Genomic DNA, 22,064 nt, shown 5'->3' with positions numbered 1-22,064 from the left:
AGATTGGTCCAGATAGGGTTTTTTTGTCTTTGCATTCCCCTGAGGCTGAGAGAATGTGCCTTGCCCAAGGTCACCCAGTGACTTTCTATGGCTGAGTGGAGATTCAAATCCCGGTCTCCCAGAGTCCCAGTTCAACACTCAAATCACAACACCCCGCTGGCTGACTAATACTGTGAATAGTTGTATTTTTTAATTATACTGCACTTGTTTTAAATTGTAAGCCACCTTCAGTCCCAATTCTAGGGAAAAGGGAATTTGTAAACATTATCATGATGATCATGCTTGCCAGTTGTGAGGACATCATATCATATATCCCCATCTGCCCTTGTGTTACACAGAGGTTTCAATGTCACAAAGATATTAAAGGATCCAATTGCATCTTTGACGCTAACAGGAAAGAAGAAATCTCATGGATTTTAGCCCACATTGACCTAAGATGCCTGGAGTGAAATCTGTAGTGTGAAACTTCTGGGAGTGTAAAAAGTAATGGGAACGCATTTGAGGGTGATTTCTGGGCTTTACAGTACGTCAGTGAAACCTTTGGCCACTACATGAAGAGAAAGGGCAAGGAATACAGGTTGAGTCTCCGTTATCCAGAATTTTGAAATCCAAAATACTCCAAAATCCAAAATTGTCCACATGGGTAGCTGAGATAGTGACAGCTTTGGTTCAGTGTACACAAAGTTTGTTTCATGCACAAAATGATTTAAAATATTGTGTATAAAACAAAATATAGATGAATTTCATTTAGACTTGGGTCTTATCTCCAAGATATCTCAATATATATAAATTCCAAATTCCAAAAAACTCCAAAATCCAAAACACTTCTGCTCCAAGCATTTAAATTAAGGGAGATACAACCTGTACCAAACTGCTGCACCTGAAAAAGGACACATGGACATGTATGCAGGTGTCCCTAAATGAATTCCACCCTTTATCTGGTGGAATGGCACAGGAGAGGACAGATAAAATATTACTTTAAAGAACGCACAAGGATTTCCCCTATTACAGTGCAGTTTAGAGACAGCTGCCCTGAGCAGGGTTCTCTCTAACATCCACCATCACTGAGTTCATGGAAGGAAGGAACCTACCTGAGTAGAAGAGAATCCCCCTGTCGGGTTCGCTTGCTTGATAAGCCACAGGACAATGCGAGTGGCTGTTGCCAAGTCGTCCTCAGATGGTGCTGGCCGTTTGGTCAGGTAAGCCAAGAGCACGTAGGATGTCATCTCTACTTCTGCTGATGGAGCAGGAGGGTGATAGTATGACAGGTCATCCTTCTCTTCCTCCTGTTTCTTAGGCCGTTGCCAGTGAAGGGAATTATCTGATTCAGACAAAGAAAGAAGGGTTAGGGTTTGGATCAGAAAACCAAGCCTAGGCTTAGTGATCACCCTTATTTTTTCTGCACTTTATTTCTTTAACAAATTTCAAGTATAACATAGGAATATTTACATGTATGTGTAGTTGTGGTGGTGGTGTGCCTTCCAGTCATTTCTGACTTCTGGTGACCCTAAGGCGACCCTATCACAGGTTTTTTTTTCTAAGATTTGTTCAGAAGTAAAGGAAAACGATGCTAAAGAACTTAAGAAATTTTGACAAGTATAACTGCTTGTGCTCACCCAAAAGGCTGGGTGATGAGATAGTAGAGAGGGGTTGATGCTTTTTTTAGGTGCTCTGAGAAGGGATTAAGCTCCCACCTTTCACCAGGGAGTGATTCCTTTTTGATAAGAGTTAAAGTACAGTACTTACATTGACCTGTGAATAAGTCGACCTAGGTTTTTGGGGTCAATTTTTTAACTAAAATTTCTAGACTTATACATGAGTATATACAGTAATTAGGCATTGCTAACACTTGCCATTTAGTTCTGACAGTGAACATCTCTGGTGTGGATCTATAGTTTGCTGAGTTTTCATTACTGAAGCCTAAATTTCTGAATTTGGCTAACTGATGGACTTGACAGCTTAGTACCCTCTTCACCTCAAGGCCCATGGCAAGCACCCTGCTGGTCTACCCTCTAGCATTGACTTTGACAGGTCAAGATTCATCTCCCTCCATCTCGAATCCTTCTTTCTTACCTTCATTCACAGCAACCTCATTGAGGAGGCGCAACATCTCTTCTCGCTTCTCCTCTTTCCCTGCCAGTGCAAAGGCATAAGCCATCAAGGCCCGAGTGTAAACGTGGATCTCTTTTGATTCTGCTGCTGTCTCCAAGCAGAACAAAGCATTACGCACCACAGAGTGCTGAGGGGAGAGGGAAAAAAGAGGCATTAATCCTGTGCCATCCTGCTAAACCTCCTGCAAGATTTGAATGGCAACGGCGTAATCCATTACACTGTTTAGAGAACAAAAATATATCACATTCCTTTCCTGGTAGAGGGGTCATCTATGCTGGATGGGCAGAATCATGGAGAGAGTGAAGGCAAGACTGACTGAAGACAGTTTGCCACCAAGGAAGTGCCCTCTCCCATGTGAGTCAAACGCTTTCTGATATTCAAAACTAACCAAGTTAGTTTGGCATGTGAGGCAGAAAATGTCTCCAGCTCCCCTTCCCATCCTTGGTAGTAAAAATACAGTAATAACAAAATATATAAGTAACAATAAGTTGTTCTTTCATGATAACCCAAATCTTCACTCTGCTCCACTCTGTTTAATAGCACGGCTGGCCCTGGATGGGGAGATTGTGGATAAAGGGGACTATACCAGGTCCTAAGATTTGAGGGCCAAAACTTGAGACCAAAGGATGACCCCCCCCCCAACTGATGCCAGAGAGCAGGCCCTAGTGATGCTATCAGGGGAATATCATGGGGTAGTCCCTGGTGATGTCATTAAGCATGATTCATTATGTGTCAACCACAGTTGCACAGAGTATGCCATTCAAATAAAAACACTCAAGGATAACAAATGGGGAAAGTGTATGTGTATGTATGTACATGTTTATATTTTCAAAATAGTACTTTCACCTTGAGATTCCTCCCCCTTGCCCTTGAAGATCAGAAGGCCGAGGTCCTAAGATCTTGAGAATTCTCATTTATTATGAATGCATTATGCCCACTACCCAATTCTTCCCAGAGCAGCTAAGCCACAGATTGGAAAAATGGCGCTTTTTAAATAACTCCCAGAATCACCACTGGCCATGCTGACCTGCAATTCTGGGAACTCCAGCAAAAAAAGTAACTTTCTCAAATGTTAAACTAAACAAACCATGGGAAACAGTTAATAGCATGGCCATGCATATGCTAAAATTCCACATTTCTCTTGGTTTGCTATTTATCAAGGATTGTTGAACTTCATAAGGAGTTTACTCCATGCTTTCCTTAATCCTCATGGATTAAGGGAGGGAGGAGAAACATACTTACAGTGACAGGAAGCGGAATCTCCAGTAAAGCAATGGCAATGTAGGCTGAGAGGCTGACCTCATCGTCAACTCCACCCTGTAAGAAAGAAGGTGAGAAGCATCCATCAGATCCACAGAATACAAGAAAGCCATCTTCCAAAAGCTTCTTCTAAGATCAACATTCTATATGTTTTACATGAGAACAGCACGTTGTTGTTGTGTGCCTTCAAATTGTTTCCAATTCATGGCGATCCTAAGGCGAACCTTATCACTGGGTTTAGAGAATGTTTGCTCTTGCCTTCCTCTGAGGCTGAGAGCATGTGCCTCACTCAAGGTCACCCAGTGGGTTTCCATGGCTGAGTAGGCATTCTTATTTATTTCAAGTTTTAAAATGTATTTCATTTATATCCTGCCTTTCTCCCACAGTGGGAATCATGAGAGTTTATCACACGAAGGAGATCGGGAGTTGGCTGTGAATATCCCGGACAAACCACATAATTACGCAAAACGTGATATCACACAAAACCCACCATTAAAGTGGTTACAAAGAAGCATTGACACACATCTTTTTACTTTCAGGATTTCAGCAACAATGCATTTCCAATATCACTTTATTTGCACAGTTGTGTGTGATAATCATTAGTGCAATTACTTGCCATTTTCGCTTTATTTGCAGGATGCTTTAAATGCGCTTTAATCTCTCTTTAATTAATAAAATTAGCCCCATAGTCTAATGCTCAAACCACTATGCCACCCTGGTCCTCTTGAACAGTACTGATCTGTAAGATTTAGATATTAGAAACATTTTCTTTATTTTTTTGGAATACAAAATGCTGGCTGGAAGATTACGGGAGTTATAATTCCAAAAATAAATTTTCCAAGCTCTGAGTTATGTGTCCATTAAATTTTCCAATTTAAGCTTGAACCTCACAGATTCAAATATCACTTCCAAAATATGTTTGCTCTTGGTCTAACTAACCCCCAGTTCTCATAACTGTGCTAACCTCCAATTCTCACAATACACCTCCTCCCACTTTACCTTTAGGGCGTTGTTTAGAAGGGTCCCGCTGCTCCGGAAGCAGCCATTTTCCTTCTGTCGGACGGCTAGCCAGGCCTGAGCATCCCTGATGTGATTTTGTTCCAAAAAGATGTGGTGCTGGGCTTGAGCAAAGGACTTGAGCACAAATGCTGTCAACCTGCAAGGCACCACAGGAGGCAAAAAGAGTAATTTATTTACTCATTTCATTTTACTTCCTGCAGGAATGAGCCACATGTGGCCTACCACCCACTTTGGGGGGCTTGCATTGCATCTCTGTTTTGTGGACTCATGGCACCGTTGCCACATTATTATTATTATTATTATTATTATTATTATTATTATTATTATTTCTTACCCACCTCTCCTCATGGATAGAGGTGGGGAAAAACAACAATTAACAAATACATGACATTAGTTAAAAACACATCAGTTAAAACACACATAAGTTTAAAAGGACAAGTAAGATATATTCATATTAGAATAAAATCCACATTTAAAATTCATAATTTACAATTTACAATTTAAAAATCATCTGGACAGCCTGCCTGAAGGGGCTGATCTTTAATGCTGTCTTAAATTTGGATAATGTATTCAGCTGTTGAATCTCTTCCAGCAGGTCATTCCACAGTCTAGGGGTGGCTGAACTCTAGGGGTGGCTGAAGAAAAAGTCCTCTGGTTGACTGAGAGCCTGAACAGACTGGTGTTATACACTGGCCTGGGGGCAGAGTTGGGCCATGGCATCTGCATGACACACACCTCGACACTGCCATCACACTGTATACCCAACCACATACAGTGGTACCCCGGGTTACGAATTTAATTCGTTCCGCCGCCGCGTTCGTAACCCGAAAATCTTCGTAAGCCGAAAAAGCCATAGGCGCTAATAGCGAAAGCCGCGATTTCGTGCGAAAAAGCGCCGAAAAGCACCAAAAATTTTTTCGTAACCCGAAATAACCTTCGTAACCCGGAACAGTTTTTTTCAATGGATTTTTTCCGTAACCCGGAAATTTCGTAAGGCGGCGCATTCGTATCCCGGGGTACCACTGTAGTGGGCAGCATCACGGCACTTCTCTGGCACTGTGTCCAGATGACACAGTGCCAAAAGAGCACCAAAAAGCTGTGGCGCTGGCAGCTATGGTGCCCTTTCTGTGGCCAGATTGGGGTGGCAGTGTGACAGAGGTGGCTGCAGGCTGCCCCTTAGGGGTGGTCTGTTCAGACCCTGGGTTATCAGTTCAAGATTGTCCTAGGCCTTCAGGTTTCCAGTCCAAAACCTGAGACCTGGTGATGTCATGCATTAAGTATTAAACACAGTTGTTCACAGCTTGTCATCCAAACACACACACACGTATACAGACAGAAAGAGAACATGTTTTCCTGTGTAGAAATTAAAACAGAGATTTTTGCTGAATGGGCTGTTCCCAGATCAAGGTGAAATGAGGGGATTATTCCTTTTCACCTTTATAGGGAGACAGGATAAAGAACATTTAATCCACCCTACTTGCTTCTAGCTAGCAGGTGGATGCAGTGTAGAGTGGAGTGCAGTTCCACTGTCTTTCCTTGTGTGATACACTCCACAGTACTATAACTGTGTAGTGTAAAAGCAACCTATACCTCCATAACCACACAGCTTCAATTACGCTTTTTTAAAAACAGAGGTTGTTAGGAATACTGTAACTTGTCCTGCAGCTTCTCAAGACTCCCCCATAATTTTGCGACACCATACACACACAGCGTTGCACATCTTTGGGATCTGAAGTTGACACTGAAAATCTCACCAGGCATTTCCTGGCTCCTGATAACGTTCTCCAAAAGTGCTGTAGGAACCATCGGAGTGCTTGTAGTTCAGCTGCCTTTGGTAGCCTGAAATAAAGAATGAACATTACTTCCTTCCACAACATGTCCATAAAATGTATATGTTACCCAAATTTCAACAGAGGTGTCTTTCTATGTCAGGAAGGAAGCGGTAAGGTAAAGTATTATGTCAAAATGAATGTGCCTTGAAGCCATCTGTCAATTTCTGATGATGCCATGAATTTCATTGGGTTTTCCTAGGGAGTACTCAGAAGTGATTTGCCATTGTTTTCTTCTTGATATAGCCTACAGCATCTGATATTCCTTGGTGGTCCCTCATTCAAGCACTAACCAAGCCTGGCCCTGCTCAACGTCCAAGATCAGATGGGATCTGGTGCCTTCAGAGCATTTAGGTGGCTGCTATTTCATAAAGAAAGGCTTTGTTATATTTTCCTGCATGGCAGGCAATTGGACTGGATGGCCCATGTAGTCTCTTCCAATTCTATGATTAATTATTGTTAGAGAAGAGGGCATCTTTAATACTTTTGCTTCCTCCTTTGAGAAACTAACATGGAGTGGATAAAATGCAGTGCTGGGACCTGACATGGCCCTCGCTTGTGTGGCCTTTGACCTCTCCAGATTCTCTGGGTTGCCCTTTTCCTGGTCAAAAGAGTGAATGGCATCTCCTCAAAGTATCCAGGACCAGCACAGTTCACCATTTAAATGTTTGACCTCATTACCATTTGTCCCTTTTAAATTTAGCCAAATTAAAACCAGTAACCCCATTAAAATTAGCCCATACCAATTAAACCACTAGTACTTTAGTTGATTTTTCATGAGAACATATGACTCATTGGAAAAGACAGTAATGCCTGGTAAGGTGGAAGGCAGTAGAAAAAGAGGGAGACCGCATTAAAGGTGGGTAGACTCAATCATGGCACAGGAGCTGCTGCCACACTGTAGAATTATTGCAGTTTGATACAAGTTTAACTGTCATGGCTCCATGCTATGGAATCCTGGGATTTCTCATTTGCTATGGCGCAAGAGCTCTCTGACAAAGAAGGCTAAATACCACACAAAACTACAAATCCAATAATTCTATAGCATTTAGCCCAGTTAATCTGGTATCAAACTGCATTAATTCTGCAGTGCAGATGCAGCCTGAGCTTGCAAAACCTGAGCAGGACTGTTGATGGCCAGGGCTCTTGAAGGTCTCAATTTCATAGGGTCAGGAGCCCATTTAACAGCAAATAAAAACAACAACTGCAGTTGATTAATCTGATGGTGTAACCAAATTAATGCTAGCAGCCCCACTACACTAGGCTCATACCAATTAATTAATATTTTTATTCCTTACCCTATTAGTTCATACCATTAAAGCTAACAGCCTTGATTATACACACACACAACCAGAGAGGAACCATTTTATTCTCCCCCTACTTTCCTGAAGAAAACAAGAGTAGGAATTCCCTTTGCAGCACTTCCTGCTCTCCTCACCAGAAACTAGGTATCCAATAGCCTTGGATTTGATCTCCTCCGTCAGCTGCCCGGTATTATTCAGGTAGTTCAAGATGTAGATGTTGGGGGCAAAAAGGGCCATATTCTGCTCGCCACAACCATAGGGCATCCGGAGAAGCTGATGCAAGTTCTGAATGGCATTGCCCAGAATGTCACCTAGAGCCCAGGAAGAGACACAAGTAGAGGGTCAGTGGCAGAATTTCATGATTTCCAAACAACAGATCAAATTTTCTATACAGGCTGAATCTTCCCTTATCCTAAACACCTGGAACCAGAAGTACTTGGGATTTTGGAATATCTGTATTTGCATACAATGGGCCCTTGGCATCTCCTGAGGTTTGGGTCCAGGGGCCCTGTGGATACCAAAATCCATGGATGCTCAAGTCCCATTAAATACAAGGGATAATAAAATGGCATCCCTTATATAAAATAGCAAAATCAAGGTTTACTTTTTAGAATTTATATTTTTTAAAAATATTTTCAAACCATGAATGCTTGAATCCATGAATAGGGAGGCCCAACTGTATATGAATAATGAAATGAACAGCCAAAAAGACAAACAAATAGGTCCTAAAACAGATTAAGCCTGAACTCTCCCTGGAAGGCAGGACTCATTAGAAAAGAAAATAATGCTTGGGAAGGTTGACGGCAGAAGAAAGGAAGATTGCACACAAGATAACTAGACTCAATCAGGGAGGTGACATGAACAAATCTACAAGACCTAAGCAGAGAGAGGAAGAGGATAGCGGGGCTTGAAGATGTCTCATTCACAAGATTGCCATGAGTCAAGGCCGATCTGAAGGCAGTTAACAGCAATATATACAGAGGTATCTTGGAGATGGGATCCAAGTGTCAACATAAAATTCATTTATGTTTCATATACACCTTATACATATAGTCTACACTATTTTGAAATAATACACTATTGTGAAATAATTTGTGAGTGAAACAAAGTTTGTGTACACTGAACCATCAGACAACAAAGGTGTCACTATCTCAGCCACTCATGAAACAAGTTTTGGTGTTGGAGTATTTCAGATGTTAGAATTCCAGATAAGGGAGATTCAGCCTGTACCTTGGTTCAGTCAAAAAAGAAAATGAAGGCTGTAGTCAAGAAAGAAAAATATGACCAGAATGTAGATTTTTTAGACAAGAGTAATGGCATTTAGTAGCCTATGCATTTAGTAATCTCTGCATTTACAGTTGTCCCTCCACATTTGAGGATTTGACTTTTGCAGATTTGATTATTCATGGATTTTATTAATATGTTCTCTTTAGGAATCTCTAGGTCCTCCAGCACAACTCTATGGTCAACCTGAACCAAAAGTCACATGGAAAGACCTAGAGAGGACACTCCACTAGGCATTTGTAGCTCCTCCAGGGCAATTCTGTGTTCAATGTCTGGCAGATGTTGACCACACAATTGCACTAGAGCATCTAGCTCAGGTAAAAAAAAATAGTGTTTTTTTATTTGCAGTTTTTCCATTTTCACAGAGGTCCTATGTCCCTAACCCCAATGAATGTGGAGGGACCACTATAGTAGCACAGACTGCACCTACACTGGAAAAATAATGCAGTTTGACACCACTTTGGACCTTATCACACATTGGGGGGGGTTGCAGCTCAGATCCACAGTCACTCCTGTTCTAGCAGTGCAAAGTGTGATGTTTTTCCACACCAGATCCAGAGTCACTCCTCTCTAGCAATTCGGATTGAGGTTAAAATGTCATGTTTTCCCACACCTGGTTGCCTTTCTGTTGTCCTTCCGAAGTGAGGGAGAAGAGAGTCAGTTCGATTCCAAGCAAGTCACATGATGTGGACTCAAGCAAAGGGGAGTGATTGCACATTGTATTACCACATCAGAGCATACTGTGAGAGGTCAACGATTCGAATCGCCCCCCCCCTGCACATGCTCAGTGGGGCTCTGCACGCTGTCCTCCTTCCCTTCCCCCTCTTTAGCTGTCATCCTTCATCTGGGTCTAGGAGAAGGCAGGGGATGATGGGATAGCTCGCTGGGGGTCCCTGGGGCCAAGATTGGGATGCAAGAGCAGTCAGGGGATGATGGGATAGGTCGCTGGGGATCCCTGGGGCCAGGATCAGGATGTAGGAGCAGCAGGGATGATGGGTTAGGTGGCAGAGGGGGCGAGATGGGGATGCAGGAGCAGTCAGGGGATGATGGGTAAGGTGTCAGGGTGAAGGAGAGGAGCAGATGGGGGTCTAGGAGAAGGCAGGGATGATGAGATTGGTGGGAGGCTGACGGAGGGGAGCAGATCAGGGTCTAGGAGGACACAGGGGATGATGGGATTGGCTGGTTGGCAGAGAGGAGGAGATGGCATGAAGGAGGAGGAGGGGAATGTCGGAGCAGGACGCAGGGGCCAACGGGGGTGGCATTGGAGTGCTTTTCCACACCAGAACAAATTGCAGTGCAATCGAAGGCAGCCAGGAAGCGAATTCTCTGAAGCCACCTTTTTCCGTTTTAACCAAAATGAGGGGTGACTTCAGAAACGCTGCTGAAGCAATTTGCAAGCAGCTCCCATAGAAATCAATGGTGTCTGATAAAACAGTCCCTTTATGACATGAAACCGCATCGCTGGAAGTGCAATCACTTCAGAAGTGAGCTGGAACTGAGCTACAAAACCACCCAAAAGCTCCGTGTGATATACTCCTTAATCTGTCATGGCTCCATTCTACAGAATCCTTGGATTTGTAGTTTTGTGAGGCATCAGCACTCTTTGACAGAGAAGGCTAAAGACATTGCAAAACTACAAATCCCATGACTTTATAGGATGGAGTTACAGCATTTAAAGTGATGTCAGACTGAATATTTTCTACAGTGTAGATGCACCCAAAGTCTCTGAAGAGATTGTATCACTTACCCAGCACACAGAATGAGGCCCTTGCCGATCCTTCGACCACATTTTCTGGCACTTTTAGAGAAACATCTTCTGAGGGTGGATTTTCTGTAAGGAAAACACGGGGTTATAATCAAGATGAGTGCCTCCTCTGCACCATTCCCACTATCCTTTCCTGCCCTACCAGCCTTAGGATAAACATGTATGGTTTTAAACTGTCTACTGATATATCTGGTCTTTCTTAATCTTTTCATAGGCCCGTTATAGACGGGCACCCTAGGACGGACTCAGTCCGTGCTAGGGTTAGAAAGGGGCGTCTCTTCCAGACACCCCTAACCCTAGCACGGACTGAGTCTGTAACAAATGGCGGTGGCCGTTCCACACGGCCGCTGCCATTTTGACGTAATGGATGCTCTGCGTCTGCACATCGTGCAGAGAAAGTGACGCCACGAGTGCGCGACTAGCGTCTCGTGGTGTCTCTTCCGGGCCGCAAGAAGGAGCGCAATTTTCACGCTCCTTCTTTGCTGCGTCCGGGAACCGCGCCGTCTGGCTGCTGCGGTTCCCAGATGCAGCAACTGGCAGCAGACTGCTGCATTTCGGCAATCTGTAACCTGCCTTAGTTTGTTTGAAGCCTCTCAGCCTCTCAATCATTAGAGCTCTCTGACACCAGAGCTCTCTGACAGAGAAGGCCAAATATCTCACAAAACAACCAGTCCCAGAGTTCCATAGCATTGATCCATGACAGTTCAAGTGGTGCCAAACTGCATTAATACTGCAGTATATATAGCCTTAATCACCTCTGGGAATGTGCCTGCACCTACCTTAAAATGAACATAGCTAATGTAGAGAATATACCAAGGGACCATTCACACTACAATATTTCAGTACATGGATTCCACTTGAACTGTTTCATAGGGTGCAGCCATGGCTGCACCCTATGAAACCCTGGGATTGTGCTAAAGATCTCTGGACAACCAGGATGGTGTAGAGGTTTGAGCATTGGATTATGACTCAAGAGATCAGGGTTTGATTCCCACTTGGCCATGGAAGCCCACTGGGTGATCTTGGGCAAGTCACTCTCTCTTTCACCCAGTGATAGGTTCGTTTACGGCCCCATCAAGTCGAAAATTACTTCAAGGCACACAACAACAAACAACAAAAACTACCTCTAGTTGAGAATTCTAAAATGCCCCTCTCTCAATTGCAAATCCAGGATTCTATAAGATGTTGCTATGGCAGCTAAGGTGGAATCATAGGGGTCATTCACACATTGTTGTTTTTTAGAGCAACTATGTAAATAGTATCACTCACACATTCTGAGTTTGTTGTTCATACTATGGAATGGCATCTGTGTGCATCTCTGCGAGTTCAGGTGCCCACACATGTCAGCACACAAATAAAGATTGAGTCAATGATGCAAATGTATTTGAAGCACGTTCAAGGCATGCAGAGTTTTATCTTGGTTTATCCCGGGGCTATTCACATTGGTTATCCACACAGCCGAGAATGCAAATCTTTTAGAAAAACTCAGAATCCCCCCAACATTATCCCGGGTTAAGTGAATTTTTTGACAGCATCCCAAAAAACTTAATCAGATGCATTCAAAATGCATGTGACAGGGACGTAGCCAAGGGGGGGTTCTTGGGGTCCAGACCCCTTCTTCCGTTAGATAAAATGAATGGTGTGTGCTGCTGCGCCACCGCACCCAAGCCCCATTATAATGGTGGCACTTAGTCTGGACCCCCCCTTCCCAAAATTCTGGTTACGTCCCTGCATGTGAACAACAAGATTCAACCCAGATTCTATCTGGATTCTTTTCACCATCTGAATAAACCTATAGTGTTATATTTATACACTGTGAATGGTGCATCTGATGTTGAAAAAATAGGAGTGAGCATTAACAGGGACTTACTGCTGTTACAGAGGAAATGGCTGAAGACTAATTCCTTCTCAACTCCTTCAGGCTTCAAGGTGAGGACAAGGGGGATAAAAGGAGAGAAAAAGAGAGGTGAGAAGCCCTGAGCACGTAACACAAGAAATATCATTGATGCTGAAGATAAACAAATAGGGCCCCAAACAAAGCTTGGAAAAAGGTTGTGGGGAAGCGGGAAGCAGAGACAACTCCTCAAATCCACTGGCCATGCTGGTTGCAAAATTCTGGTAGCTGTTTCCAGAAATGACAACAACAACATTTGCAAGCTCTGAACAGAACAAAAACATCATGCCCTCCAACATTTCACAGATGCAAACCTAGGCTGCTGTCACATTGCAGAAATAAAGCTGTTTGACACCACTTTAACTGTCATGACTCAATGCAACAGAATCCTGGGATTTGTAGTTTGGTGGGGCACCAGAGTTCTCTGACAAGAAAAGCTAAAGATCTCACCAAACTACATATCCCAAGATTCTGTAGCATTGAGTCATGACAGTAAAAGTGGTGTCAAACTACTTTATTTCTGGAGTGTGGCAGCAATCTACTCCATGATTGGCTACAAATATATTTTTCTCAGTCAGTCTCCAAGGTTGCATTTGATTTTTAGTCCAGTATGTATCTGAAATATATCTAGAATATTTTTAAGTGGAGTGATGCTATATTTACCGGACATGATTAAAAAGAGCAATATGTTGTCTTCATATAAATTAATTTTGTAATAATTACAGTGGGCCCTTCATATCTGCTAAGGTTTGGTTCCAGGACCCTATGTGGATACCAAAACCTCTGGATGCTCAAGTCCCATTATATACAAAAGCATTGTAAAATGGTGTCTCTTATATAAAATGGGAAAATCAAAGTTTACTTTTTGGATTTAAATCACCCTCCCCTCCCCCAAGCTGTGGATGGTTGAATCTGTGGATGCAGAAATCCATGGATATGGAGGGCTGACTGTACCTTCAACCTCTACTACGTACTTTAATGTTTTAATGGTTTCTTAGTGCAGTCACTAGGGTTCTAATGCGAATGCAAAAGATAATGGTGAGAGAAGGCATTTTTGTCTAGTTCTTCAACAGAGAATTTCCGCAGTATACGCTACTTAATTTACACCCATTAACCCATTAAGATCCTACAGTTTGAGAACTTACATGTGCTTTTTATTTTTTGCTTTGTTCTAGTGTTGACAGCAGCTCTTCTGTGTTACATACGTATTTGTAATTCAATATGTGGTACCATTTCTCACAGCACATACCTCTCTGCCAAAATGGAAGCACCTATCACACATACCTCAACTAAAAGTGGTTTGATCACGGTGTCCTTTTGTCCTTTGCTGGGAGTCTCTACTACCTCGTTCCCACAGGGGGCATCTGATTTCAGGGCCTCGGCACTTGCTGTGAAGTTCACCTCACCTTGAATACAAAATAGCCACCTCATTCTGTATATCAATAAAATGCTTCTTTTCCAGCCACCATGGTGGTCTCTGCAACAGTGTCCCATTGCCTGCTGCTCAGTGATAAAGAAAGAAAACTCTAGAAGCACCTGGTGGGAACAAATATGATGCCATTTCCACGCACATCAAGAAAAAAAACGCTGCTGTACCATCGCATCAAATAGCTTAAGAACTGGTTTAGAGGATAGAGGAGAACAAGGATAGTGTAGTGGTTTAGGCGGTGGACTAGGGACTTTATCACACAAGGATGTCTCCTGCTGAAATTATGTTCATTTTCAAAAGTGCTATCCAATCGAGACTACTCTCTTCTTTATCACACCTTTGTAATCATCATAATATTCCCTTCATTTGCATCAATACCTTATCACATGTAACATTTGGCACTGCCCACCCAGTACTACCCAGTATGTGCCTAGTTTGGCACACATGCATACAGTCACTCCTTAAAGAAATATAAATTAAAAGAAGTTTCACCTCTGAAAACGTCTTTTTTTCTAGAGGGGAAGACCTGCTGATTCAAGGAGAGACTAACTGATGGCAGATAAAAGTAATTACAGTGGACCCTTGGTATCCATTGGCATTTGGTTCCAGGACTGCCCATGGATACCAAAATGCTCAGGTCTCTTTGAATACAATGGCATAATAAAATGGTGTCCTTTATATAAAATAGGAAAACCAATCTTTACTTTTTGGAATTTATTTCTTTTTTGAATATTTTCAAGCTGTGGATGCTTGAATCCATGGATAAAAAAATCCGTAGCCCACGTTAGTCTGCCAGCAATCAATTTTGCCTACTCAACTCAGGAACTCCTTTATCCCTGATCACTAGCAGCCAAAGGGCAAGCAATTGCAACACCCAAAGCCCACCAAAAATTGGAATTAAAGCAGAATTGATTTATCACACTGCAAACGCCAGCACTACAGAAGTGGGAAAAGAGGTCATTCATGCGTGAATGAAAAGAAACAGGTAACAACAGAAAGGAGGCGATATGTGATAAGTCCCAGCAAAATATGTTAATTCTCCTTTTTAGTTCCCACACAATGAGCCTGGACAGACTGGCACATTGTGACGGCTTGGGCCCGAATTAGGGCTGCGGTAGAGCAGAGTGTTCATATGCTCCCAAACCCTACTGCACACACCATCTTGGCACACCTCTGTTTACATGGGGCGCAGCACAATGATGTCTGCCGTGCACAGTGCCCAAACGGCGCAGTGCACAGAGAGTGTCAAAATGCCACGCAGAGGCAGTTATCGCGTCCATTTTGTGGTGCAAAAGAAGCCCCTTTTAGGGGCTTCTTTTTGAGCCATGTGCAGGCCATGGCATGTGGTTGCCGCAGCCTGCTTCCGAGGCAGGAATAGGCAGCGTCTTGCTGCCCCTTTCTGCCAATCTGTCCAGGCCCTATATTCCAGTACTCGTTCATATGGTTATTTACTCAGCTTGGCTTTAGGCAACATCCTTCCTCCTGTCTTTGTCCCCCAACAACCATATTTAAAACTGAACTTGTCATCTCATCTCCATACCCACAGAGTTTTGTATTCTCACACACAGCCTCCTTATACAAGTGTCCTCGGACCCTCCATTCCACCCCATGCATGTCAGGAAGTAGACTGAAGTCTATGAAAGCTCATGTTATCAGCTTTTTTCTTTCATTTAGTCCCCAAAGTGCTACATACTGGTGCTTTATATACATATTTTCCAGACTAAAATAGCTATGTCTTTGAATATTAACCAGCTGTTATGGTTTACTGCCTTGTGTGATAAAGTCCTAGAACTTTGGGAGATCAGGGTCTGAATTCCTGCTCATCCATGAAAACCACTGGGTGGGTTTTGGCAAGTCACTCTCTGTCATCCTACAAGGCTGGCAATGGCAAACTTCCTCTGAAGGAAGCTTGCTAGGAAACCCAGTGAGAGGGCTGCCAAAGTGGACTTGAAGGCACATAACAAAGAGAGGAGTTTATCAAATGGGGGGAATCCCATGCAAAAATGGGATTTAAAATTTGGAAAAAAACCCCACAAAAGCAGATTGATTTTCACACACATCATTATTAATGTGGTGTTAACCCAAATGGAAAGTAGTCAAAAGCCACTCCTTTTTACTTTCAGGATTTTCCAAAAGTAAAAAGGAACAGCTTTTGTCTAATTTCCATCTATTTTTCGTTCGAGTTAACACCATTTTAACAATAACGTCATGTGAAAATCAACCCCCTTTTGCAGTTTTTCTGATTTAACACCCCCCCTCCCCGTATCTGCACAGGATTTCTCCCATGTGATAAACTCCGAAGTCTTGTAAAACCAATATTATGTAGTCTCTAATAAGTGCATCTGGCAACAATTTTCAAAGATGCCAGCTTATACAGTACCTGGTAGAGGGCAGCAGACAGAGAGGAAGACTGCATTTCAGATGACTAGACTCAGGGAGATCATGGCCATGACTCTACATGAACATGAATCAAGCAGAGCAGTGGATGATAGGGGGTTTGGAGATGTCTCATCTATAGGGCTGCCATGAGCTGGTTCTGTCTCGAGGGCAGTTAACAAAGTAGTCTAATCCTAGAGCAACCAAGAGTCTCTTTCCGTTGAGTCTGACTCCAAGATGCTAAGCCTCACTATTTACCCAAAGATTTCGGGGTCACTGTCCAGGACACTGTCTTTCTTCCATTTGCACACAGACAATATGATTCCTCCTCTTTTTCCACAGGGGAAGCCTCAAAGTCTGGAGAGGGATCCAGCAATATCTTGACCTGTCCATGAAAACAAAAAGGCATCACATTGAGGGTGTTGCTGTGTGGGAAACGATTCTCAGATTGAAAAGAAAGAGGTAACCAAGGCAAGAGACAGAGCAATATACAAAAGGAGTTAGGGCAGGGGTTGGGGGGGGGGGGGGATTGAATTACATCTCCCAGAATCTGATAGCTAGCATGTCCAGTGGCTAACTAGCCAAGTGAAATAAAGGACAGGGCTACTATACCTTTAATGGCCACCATGAATCTCATTTTGGGAGAAAGACAGGATATATAGTGAATAAATAAACATACAACCAGGTTTTACACAATCTGGTTGCATAAAAGAGGGAATTTCAGCAAGAACAGCTAGTTATTTGGTTGTATGACAAACAATACCTGTTGAAATCCCTTATTCTATACAACTGTTAAAGGCACAAGAGTCCTGCTCCATGACATCAGTCTGAGGTTCCCAGAATGAAAACTGGAGACAACTCTCATTCCTTTTACAGTCATGCAGAAGATGGAATTTCAGCAGGTGTTGCAAATAACACAACCAGTTAACAAGCAACATCTGCTGAAATTCCCTCTTCTACACAGTGATTAAAGGGAGAGGAGGCATGCCCAGTTTTCATTATGGCAGACAACCCTAGACCTCACAGGGATACACAAAAAGCCCCAGTCTGTGCTTGAGCCACGTGAACTGAAATGTTAATGCCGGGAAGACAAGCACACTATCAGGCACAATTAGTGTAACTTTAAACTCATATGGATTTGCCCAGTATCTCCTAGAATCCAGAGAAGTTAAGAAGCAAATAAAAAAGTAAAATAAAATAAAATACTGGGCTGGAAAACCTGAGATAGCTTTGAGGATTACAGAAGTAGAAATACATACAAGTTCATATAGGCCTGGTCACTTCCCATTTCTAAAAATGATCCTATAGCCTAAAGCAGGCTAAGGATGGGGAGGGGACTGGAGTAGCTTTCAATGGCAAATTGTGCAAGCTCCCAGAAAGGCAAATGTGTCTTCAGAAGCTGCCTTCCCCTAATGCAGGTATGGAGAGTTTAGGAATCAAGAACCAAGAAAGCCAGAAATTGACCAAGTTTCCTCACCCGTATGCAACTTTGCAAATAGGTGGAGGCGGTGGCTTTCAATACAAACGCTTCACCCCGCACCACGGAATAGGGCATGGTGAAGTCAAGGAAGAAGGGCTTGAAGGCCGTCAGGGTGGTGGTGCTGGCTAACCCAAAGCCTGTATCTGCTGACATACAGTAGGCTCCAGCTCTCCATTCTGTGATGGTGTCTGGAATGGTGACTGGCACAGTGATCTCGCTGGCATCTTGTCCAAGGTTCCTATTAAGAGACATGGGAAAGCAAAAGGGGGTGTAGAATTTCCTTTCACTGCCATCACAAAGGCAATTCACATAACAAATATGACAACCACTATGGGGGTTGGATAGGATGATTTCTAGCATCCTTTCCAAATTGGCTATTCTAGCCTTTATTTGCTGATATGACCTGATATAATCTGCAGATATGATCTGCATACGTGTGTGTGTGTGTGTGTGTGTGTGTAGTTAAAAAACAAAAATAAAAAGCAAAATGTTTCAGCTTCTGCCTTTTTCAGTTGCTAAAGTTGCCATGCAGGAACACACAATCAAAACACACCTGGCATATGGCCATACAGTCTCTGTTTAAAAAATACTCAAGAAAGGGGGACTCCACTACACTCTGAGGCAGCATATTCCACTGTCAAACAGCTCTGACCCTCAGACAGTTCCTCCTGAGATATAGGTGGAATTCTCTTTTCCTGTAGTTTCAATCCATTGCTCCGGGTTCTATTCTCCAGAGCTGCAGAAAAAAGAACTTGCTCCATCTAGAACAATGGTCCCCAAACCTTTTCAAGCTGCCACCCTCTTTCCTCTTGGGCAACAACCCTAATGCCCCCCCATGCCAATTTGTTGGTATTTGTTTATTTGCTCTACTGCAAATTTAAAACAACCAGTCATGGTTATTGCTCTCTTTGCACTCCCTGATCACTCCTCAGTTGATTCCCTTCCTTTTCTTCTTGGGTTTCTTCTTCTTCTCCTCCTAGTTGATTCCTTCCTACTTGAATTTCCTCTTCATTTTCTTGGGATTTTCTTTGTTTTGTATTTTGCTGGGTATTCTGTTTTTCTTTATTTTTGTCTTCATAGTCTTGGATAATCTTCTTCTCCATTTCTTTTGCTGTTTTTAATTGAATTTATTTGTATCATCTCTGTTTATAAGTGATGGAGAAACCTTCGATTCTTTCCCATCTGAAATCTAATTCCTAAGAGAATGTGTTAGGAATTTGTATTTCTGCCTTTTGTGTAGAATTTGTGGTGGAATATCTTTAAAGATTATCACCTCATTATCTTCTACCCATCATTTTACATTGTAATTTTCTTTGAATAATTTAATCTTTTAAAAAGCATGTGTTTCATAGACTACAGCAAAACATTTGATTGTATAGATCACAAAAAACTAAGGAACACACTCAGAAACCTGGAGGTGCCACTACATTTGACAGTCCTGATGAGGAATTTGTACCAAGGACAAGAAGCCACTGACAGAACATAATTTGGAGAGAATTCTTCTACTGGTTGTGCAGTCAGCCCTCCATATCCACACATTTTTTTATCCATGAATTCAAACATCCATGGCTTGAAAATACTCCCAAAAATACACATTTCAAAAAGCAACTCTTGACTTTGCCATTTTATATAAGAGACATAATTTTACTACCCTACATTGTTCAATGGGACTTGAGCATCCACAGATTTTGGTATCCATGGGGTCTTATTGGTTTGTCTTCTGAGCCTCTTCTTTGTGAAATTAGTTGCAGTTGTGATTGGGCTGTGGCTGACCTCCTACTGGCTATCATTTTTTCCCCTTTTGATTATGTCTTTTCCTCCTGCCAATTCTTTTGCATCATTTAAACAGCATCATTTAAACAGCATACCTCCAAAGTGACCCAAAGCAGCTTTATCTGGGCCTGTCTGTTTGGGTCCAATTGTTAGAAGACATTGTCAGATAATGTTAATATTGGTTAGCAAATGCTTTCTCTTTTATTTTTTTTATTTTTAAAGATACAATAGTAATCCATTGTTATGTACAGGGCTTAAAGTTAATTCTAATATTACATAAACTATATACTAAGATCCTAGTCATAATGCATTTTCGTATATAATTACTTCTCCGATTGTTAACAAGTTTTCTATGTACCTTACAATTTTAATCTTTTTTATTATATCCCAAATCACCTTACCCTTTCCCTTCCCTCCCTCCCCCCCCTTAAACAATTTTTTTTATTTTTTTTTGCTTGACTTGTATCTCGAGCAATATTATAATTGTATTCTTACTACTGGTGGTCATTACCGACTTTTGGTTAATATTGGTTTGTGATTTGTTACAGGTATGTTATATCATACCTCTTACATCTCTTACTACAATACTTGGAGTTGTTGTTTATAGTTGGAACATATAATAGATCATACTTAGAATACAAGAAATGCTTTCTCAATCCTGTATGTGTGTGTGTGAATACACACATGCACACATACACATTTTATTTTTTTCTTTTCCCCCTTCACTTCTCCCGTCTCTTTACCTTGACTCTTTCTCCCCTTTTCCCATTGAGACTTTCCTTTTCTAGCTTCTGTTTTCCTGATATGGCGTTCTTCTACATCTTCTATATATTTGTGGTTCTTCAATCTCTCCTATTGCCCTTTTCCCTCTCTATTTCCTTCTTTCCCCATATATATATATATATATATATATATATATATATATATATGTTATTATCTTATTTGTAGTCTTCTATTTCTCACTATTCCTCCCTCTGTTTCTGTTCTTTCGTTTTCTCTTGCTTCCTCTTACTTTTCTCTCTTTCTGTTAATCTTATACAGAGCACCTTTGGCTCTTTTTAAAAAGATTTTTAAAAAACAAAAAACAAATATTCTTTACATTCACAGTCACTACTTACTTCACTACATAAATGTCCCATAACCATGTCTCAGGGAAGAACTTTCTAACAGTCTCCTGTGGCTGATCATCCTGACTCTCCATAGCAGAGTAGCCCTCAGCAATTCTATAATTTTCTCCTGCAAGTGCATGTGCTGGGACTGGCGCAGATTGGGAGAATGCAACACCTGAAGGGTAGAGAGTCATTTGATCAGAATGAAGCATAGACCACTCCATTTCCCCAATGTCTATTTTCCCCAGTTTACAAGAAATTAAAACCACCAAATGCAAAGAAGTGGCATGAAAAAAACAGAAACATCAGTACAAATGGGGAGTGGAATTTATCCCTTTGGGCTGGGAAATGCTTATCTGAAGAGAAAAGTCTTCAACAACTGAAAATGAAAATAGTTTAGACATGCAGGTCTCAGGTGGAAGGCATTCCAGTGCCTTCAGAATGGCCCATGGGTTATTTAAAAGCATAAAGATTATTGCAATGTATCAAAAATACAGTCTAAACACAACCAGGACATCTTTAAAAAATTAAAACAGTAGTGGTTGGCTCTCTTTATCTACGGATTCAACCATCCAAGATTTCAAAATATTCCCTCACCCCAACTACCCAAAAAAGCAAACCCTGACTTGGCCATTTTATATGTGGGACACCATTTTATTACTCCATTGAATATAATGTGATTTGAGCATCTATGGATTTTGGTGTCCACAAGGGGGCTTGGAACCCCAGGGGATACCAAAGACCCACTGCAGTGATTATAAAATTAATTGATATGAAGATAAGTTTGTTGTTGTTAACTACCCTAAAGTCACTCAAGCTGATCCTACGGGAAAGGCTTCTCCATGATGTCCTGTCTTCCACTGCTCTGCTTACGTCTTGCAGATTCAGGTCTGTGACCTCCCTGATTGAGTCCATTCATCTGGAGTGTGGTTTGCTTCTCTTTCTACTGCCTTCTACCTTTCTGAGCATTACCAGAATGGAGGCAGGGATTATCACACACTGAACGCCAAGTGATAAGCTCCTATGTCTTCTGATTTCTTGACTGAGATCTCTATCCTGTTCAATATTTGATCCAAAGTACAGGAAATCTTTGACTATTTTGATTTTCTCATTATCTAGGTTGGTTTTATGTAGTTCCTCAGTTGTGATCATTTTTCTTATCTTTATGTTCAGCAGATAATATCATAGAAGTTGTGTTTGTGTATCTCTCTCTCTCTGTAAAGTCCTCAAATGTAGAGCCCAGTTAAAAGTCAGCAATGGAAGGCTGTGTGTAGTTGCCTAGGGAGGGGGCTCTACAGAGATGGGGCCATCACCAAAAGGCCTGTTCCTGATGCAGAAGAATGTGGCCAGGAATAAAAACAGAGAAAGAGAGGAAGCGTAGCCCTGCTTGGCCTGGACTGCCACTGCTTAACCCCAATCCTCCAATGGC

At 42.0% G+C, this 22,064-nt stretch overlaps 2 protein-coding genes across 3 annotated transcripts in view; both read right to left on the bottom strand.

Moving 5' to 3' along the window:
- Positions 1-22,064, bottom strand: part of LOC121921898 (zinc finger protein 397-like) — a 942,727-nt gene that overhangs the window by 733,004 nt on the left and 187,659 nt on the right. The gene's annotated exons all lie outside the window — the stretch shown is intronic.
- Positions 1-22,064, bottom strand: part of LOC121923630 (alpha-2-macroglobulin-like) — an 82,203-nt gene that overhangs the window by 6,908 nt on the left and 53,231 nt on the right. The window contains exons 18-29 of the mRNA XM_042454222.1: positions 20,645-20,870; positions 17,751-17,991; positions 16,532-16,658; positions 13,753-13,874; positions 12,445-12,496; positions 10,557-10,640; positions 7,660-7,836; positions 6,147-6,231; positions 4,372-4,528; positions 3,355-3,429; positions 2,074-2,239; positions 1,092-1,321 (exon numbers count right to left, since the gene is read on the bottom strand). Coding sequence (XP_042310156.1) covers positions 1,092-1,321; positions 2,074-2,239; positions 3,355-3,429; positions 4,372-4,528; positions 6,147-6,231; positions 7,660-7,836; positions 10,557-10,640; positions 12,445-12,496; positions 13,753-13,874; positions 16,532-16,658; positions 17,751-17,991; positions 20,645-20,870 — 1,742 coding nt within the window. The remainder of the gene's footprint in view (positions 1-1,091; positions 1,322-2,073; positions 2,240-3,354; positions 3,430-4,371; positions 4,529-6,146; positions 6,232-7,659; positions 7,837-10,556; positions 10,641-12,444; positions 12,497-13,752; positions 13,875-16,531; positions 16,659-17,750; positions 17,992-20,644; positions 20,871-22,064) is intronic.

The sequence above is a fragment of the Sceloporus undulatus genome, chromosome 2 (genome assembly GCF_019175285.1).
Source record: "Sceloporus undulatus isolate JIND9_A2432 ecotype Alabama chromosome 2, SceUnd_v1.1, whole genome shotgun sequence".
Taxonomy (NCBI): domain Eukaryota; kingdom Metazoa; phylum Chordata; class Lepidosauria; order Squamata; family Phrynosomatidae; genus Sceloporus; species Sceloporus undulatus.
Note: the sequence above shows the minus strand (reverse complement) of the source record. Positions and strands in the feature narration are given on the sequence as shown.